Source organism: Octopus bimaculoides, chromosome 5, assembly GCF_046866305.1.
Source record: "Octopus bimaculoides isolate indiv1 chromosome 5, ASM4686630v1, whole genome shotgun sequence".
In the NCBI taxonomy this organism is placed as follows: Eukaryota; Metazoa; Mollusca; class Cephalopoda; order Octopoda; family Octopodidae; genus Octopus; species Octopus bimaculoides.
Window position 1 is genome coordinate 107038620 of NC_142932.1, and position 6000 is coordinate 107044619.

The 6000-nt window shown below is 36.6% G+C and overlaps 2 protein-coding genes across 4 annotated transcripts in view; one reads left to right on the plus strand and one right to left on the minus strand.

Moving 5' to 3' along the window:
• The window catches only part of LOC106874327 (uncharacterized), a 217444-nt gene that overhangs the window by 185810 nt on the left and 25634 nt on the right, over positions 1–6000 (minus strand). The gene's annotated exons all lie outside the window — the stretch shown is intronic.
• The window catches only part of LOC106879330 (uncharacterized), a 110526-nt gene continuing 110137 nt past the window's right edge, over positions 5612–6000 (plus strand). For 2 of the 3 annotated variants that reach the window (XM_089352887.1, XM_089352889.1), the window contains exon 1: positions 5612–5943. In XM_089352887.1, the coding sequence (XP_089209013.1) occupies positions 5869–5943 (75 nt within the window). In that variant the 5' untranslated portion in view covers positions 5612–5868. The remainder of the gene's footprint in view (positions 5944–6000) is intronic. The other variant, XM_089352888.1, reaches the window with a different exon arrangement.

The following is a 6000-nucleotide window of genomic DNA, read 5'->3' on the forward strand; positions in this document are numbered from 1 at the left end:
TAACAAGTAACTGCAGAATATGTGGCGATGGACAAGAAACAATAAATCATATTATCTCTGGCTGCCCAGTCCTGGCTAAGAAGGAATATATTCACAGACACGACAGACCTGGGACCTACATACACTGGAAGCTATGCCAACACTATGGAATAACAACAGAAAAAAGATGGCATAGGCACACGCCAGAAAAGGTCACAGAAAACGAGAAAGCAACTATATTTTGGGATATGCCAATACACACAGATAGAGAAATTAAGGCCAATAGGCCAGATATAATTGTCAAAGATCATGAAGAAAAAAAATGCTTTCTAATTGATGTATCAATACCAGCAGATGACAACGTTTCCCTAAAAGAAATGGAAAAACTTTCAAAATACAAAGAGCTGGAAATAGAGGTAACTCGAATATGAATCTAAAACAAAAACAATTCCTATCATAGTAGGTGCCTTAGGTATGATAAAAAAATATTCAGACAAATACATAACAAAAACACCAGAACTTACAAGTATATATAACATACAGAAAATTGCACTACTGGGCACTGCACACATCCTACGCAAAACACTTTCAATACAGTAACCATAAGAGCATCACAGAAAACCACAGCACATACCCAAGGCGCTCGGTAGTGAAGTGAAAGCACGTTATAAAAATAAAACTACTGAATAATAATAATGATGATGGCGATGATGATGATGACGATGATGATGATGATGATGATGATGATGATGATGATGATGATGATAGAATAGGAAGCTGGACAAAGTCTTAATTGAGAAAGAAAACAAACTATGCTGGATCATAGACATAGCATGCCTAGCTGATAACAAGGTATGCAATAAGGAAGAAAGAAAAGTCGAGAGATATGACAGGTTAGCTTTGGAAGTTAAACAGTTGTGGTCGATGAAAAAGGTAGCAGTAGTACCAATAATTGTCGGAGCCCTGGGAATAGCGAGCAAAAATCTCGAGAAGTACATGGAACAAAAAGGGGCTGCAATAAGGGTGGAGCACTTGCAGAAAACAGCACTGCTTGGAACGGCTCGAATACTCCGGAAGGTGCTCGAAAATAAGAGGTGTTACCTTAGTTCACTGGTAGTGAACAGCTGACGCTGTAGTACATCTCCAGCGTTAGAAGCTGTGCAAAGGCAATAATAATAATAATAATAATAATAATAATAATAATAATAATAATAATAATAATAATAATTCACAGACACGACAGAGCTGGGACCTATATACACTGGAAGCTATGCCAACACTATGGAATAACAACAGAAAAAAGATGGTATAAACACACGCCAGAAAAGGTCACAGAAAACGAGAAAGCAACCATACTCTGGGATATGCCAATACACACAGAGAAATTAAGGCAAATAGACCAGATATAGTTGTCAAAGATCATGAAGAAAAAAATGCTTTCTAATTGATGTATCAATACCAGCAGATGACAACGTTTCCCTAAAAGAAATGGAAAAACTTTCAAAATACAAAGACCTGGAAATAGAGGTAACTCGAATATGAATCTAAAAACAGAAACGATTCGTATCATAGTAGGTGCATTAGGTATAATAAAAAATATTCAGACAAATACATAACAAAAACACCAGGACTTAACATACAGAAAATTGCACTACTGGGCACTGCACACATCCTACGCAAAACACTTTCAATACAGTAACCATAAGAGCATCACAGCAAACCACAGCACATACCCAAGGCACACAGAGCTGCGCTCGGTAGTGAAGTGAAAGCACGTTATAAAAATAAAACTACTGAACAATAATAATAATAATAGTCCTCTCTATTGTAGGTACAAGCCCTGAAATTTAGGAGAAGGGATTAAATCAATTACATTGGCCCCAATGCGTAACTGGTACTTATTTAATCGACCCCGAAAGGATGAAAGGCAAAGTCGACCTCGGCGGAATTTGAACTCAGAATGTAGCGACATACGAAACACCCGGTGTGCTAACGATTCTGCCAGCTCGCCGCCTTAAAAAGATGAGTTACAGCAAATATTCTGCGCAATACCACAGATTTGCTTCTCAGTTGCTTGACCTTAACCAGTTGAGCATGTCCATCAATGTAGCTGAAGTGGACGCTGTGTTGAAAGGCGTGAAATGGGGAAAGGAGAGGGAGAGGCCAGCCTCACAACCTTGCGGAGATCACAAAGAGAGTAACGTCCACCCGGGTAGATGGACGACTTTGAAATAGAATGAAAGGATAGTGAAGTGATCTTTCGATCGGGGGCGTGTAGGATAGTTAAATCGGCATTGAAATGAGACACCAGGACACTGGACATGAGGGAGAAGAGACGTCATGTAAAATTCAAATCTTTTGACCGGCCGCTTTTCTACGACGGGCATCCAACACGATCGGATGTGTACGGCGAGTTCTTGAAGATTTGTAGATTCTAGTAAAAAGTAGTATAGTGAAGGCGTACAGATTCGCACAAGTTTTTCCTAGTCAGAGTGCAGAGAAGTTTCATCTTTACTGAAGTTTGTTTCGTCAGTTCAGTGTAAGAGATTGTTTTTTTTACCGTCCTCATTGTATAACCATAGAAGCATTTTCATAGCCTTGTGACTAATGACGTGTGTGTGTGAAGGTGCTGGTCAAGTGGTTAGGTTGTTGCCATGTAAAGGCTCTTCCGATCGTTTTATCATGGCATTCTGTACTTACAGTTGAGTCTTTTTATATGTGTATACTTTTTTGTTTCTTCTATTTTTCTTTAAAACTGTTCGTCTAGAACAATCTTGCTCGTAGTAATTCTTTCAATGACTATAATCATCTGTAAATGCTACACCTTTTGCAGTCGGTGTTGTATTTGTTTCTATTTTATTTTTACTTAACTGTTACTGACATCATTTGGGGTTGGACTCAAACTGTTTTTGTTCCAAGTTTCGCTGTCGCTTGTCTGCCGTCGGATTTTTGAATCTTTTTCCAGATCTCTTGTTTCAGGCGTTCTTTGATTTCAGATACTCTCTTTTTCTTCTTTTTTATATTTCTATACGTTTATCTTTTAGTTGTCATATTATTGATTTCATTAAGGACTGAGAGATCTTTAAAAATCTTTTTCTGTCTTTTCTGTATATTTGTTTTTCATTTTGTTTTGCTTGAATTTTGATATTGCTATAGAAGTAGATCTGAAGGAAAACTCACTTTCTTTTGTTAGAGTGGCTACTGTATATACTATTTCGGTTAATACGGTGATATTGATGCTCATATCGGATTTTATTAAATCTGCGATGGTCAAGTTTGTGTATTTTACTGTTGTCATTTCGTCATTGTTTCAATTTAGTGATGTGCATTAGTCGGTCCACGGGGATCTTCTTATAGAAAAGTTCTATTGTTTTTAATTTCAAAATTATTTCCACCTTTTCGTTGTCTTTTTCATGATTTTCATCTATAATATTTCCTACATTTAAATCTTCCTTATAACCCCTTTCCATTTATATTTTTGTTTGTGCTGTTCATGTTCTGCGTTTCTTGGTCAGTATTCTGTGGCCTTTCAACTGTTTGCTTGTTTTGTTCTGCTATTTATTTGTTTTGCATGTATTATGTCTATCTTCGCGGTTTATGTACACACAGCTTACTTTTTGTTGGTTGCTTTGTGTATTAATTGATCTTGAAAGCAAGATAAAAGTATGAATAACTACTACTGTTGCTGTTGCTGCTGCTACAGTTACTGCTGCTGTTGCTGCTGCTATAGTTTTCTGTTTCTAAGTTGCAAAACTATGTGAATGTATATATATATATTTATTTACTGAGTATAGCTGAGGAAAAGTGTTCCTGTTTGATCATATTTGATAGGGAACATTCTAGAATGGACTGGACGTCTACTCTCACACTTATTGTTTGATAAGGCCTGACCTTGACATTTGTTAGATGTATAAACATACTTAGTTTACATCTAACTTAAGTCGGTTTCCTGCAAAGAAAAAGAAAACTCCTCCCAGCCCCCAAAAGAAAGAAACAGTTTGAATGCAACAACAGGGAAAATAAAATGAAAAGAAATTCAATTATATGACAGCATAATCCAACATGAAAAATGAAAACAGTCGTTAGTGACATAAATACAAATAATTCTTTCTAATTTTGCTACAAGGCCAGCAATATTGAGGAGCAGGGAAAGTCAATTACATTGACCCCAGTGCTCAACTAGTATTTTATTTTATCAATGAAAAGCAAAGTCAACCTTGACAACCTTTGAACTCAGGGTGTAAAAAACTGGGAGAAACACTACTGAGTATTTTGTCCAGTGTAGTAACAACTCTGCCAGCTCTCTACTTTATACACATGTACACATAAACTCATGGACATTTGTTGCCCAATGAAACAAAAACGGAAAGGAAGAATAGTGAAGAAGTATCAGTTTTTTGGGGGGAGGGCAGGGTTCATAAATGGTGCCACGACAAACAGGTTCTAAACAGGAACCATTTGACTAGAAAAAATGGTTCAATAGAATAATGTGACCAATAAAAGTGGCTCTTAGTTCTTCAACTATAAGTGAGAGAGGAAAAAGGACATGTATCTCTGCATTACCACGGTTTCTTTATGCTCTCAAGGGAACGTCTGGAAGTAGTTCTAGTCAATGCGTAAATTGATATTTCTTCTGTTGATTGGAGAAGAGAATTATGGGACATATACCAATTTTTTAATTGTGAATGTGGCAAAGAAACAAGCTAATGCATTACACAACTATTTGTGTCTATTTCCGATGATCAAAAGGGTAGATGATTTTGATTGTATTGAATTATGAATATTGTTGTTTCAAGCACATCAGACAAAATGCTTAGTGACATACATACATACATACATACATACATACATACATGCATACACATACATATATATATGGATACATACATGTGAGCGTGCGAGTGTGCGTATGTGTATAAATAATTAAATATATATGGATAGATAGATAGATAGATAGATAGATAGATAGATAGATAGATAGATAGATAGATAGATAGATAGATAGATATATGGTACCACGTAAAAAGCACATGTGCCTGTGCCATGTATAAGTATTCATGCAGTGTCATGTAAAAGCACTCAGCACATTCTGTAAGTGGTTTGTGATAGGAAGGGCATCCAGCTGTAGAAGCCATACTAAATCAGGTTGGAGCCCTGTGCAGTTTTCCAGCTTGCTAGCTCTAGTCAAACCATCCAACCCATGCCAGCATTGAAAATGGATGTTAAATGATGATGATGATGATGATATATATGATGATAATGATCATCATCATCATTCAATGTCCATTTTCCATGCTGGCAATGATACAGGGAGCAGAGTAGTGAGGACAGTATTGGGGAGCAAGAGATAAGCATAACTATAAAAGAAGAAATGTGTGGAAGAGAAGAGATGTAGTTTGGTTTGCTGGGGTAGAGTGTACCAAAAGTCTTATTGCTACATATAGTTAGAACACACAGCTTTTCTAGAATTCAGTTTCACCAGAGTGGGTGAGTCTTCTCAATAACCTCAGAGAGAGAGAGAGAGAGAGAGATACTGAAAGAGATAAATACACACACGCATGCGCATGCATAAACACACTCAAGCTCATATATGCCCCATGTAGTATGCCCAATGCATTTTTTTTTTTTTTTTGTGCATGACATAAAAACAAAGTTTGTATCAAATTGCTGGTGTTGATATCTTTCCAAATGAGAGTAGCAATACTGTCCTCATTTTAGATTTTAAAAACAGCAGAAGAAAATGAAGTTACCAGTTAAGAAAGAAAAAGAAGTTGATAGTTTGTTGGTGATGGTGACAGTAGCAGTGTAGAAGTAAACTGGAGGAGAAAAGTGGCTCGCTTGACAACTGTTAGCAGAGAGACTTGAGCTTTAAGTGAGATAGGGAACAGGATGAAGTTATCAATTTTTGTTCGTGTAATTCTTGTTCTTGCATTGTTCGTGAATAAAATAGAAGCCATGAAGCAGGTAAGTGATTGGAAGAATGTGTACTGGAAGTAAAAATATTATTAGATGTGATGATGA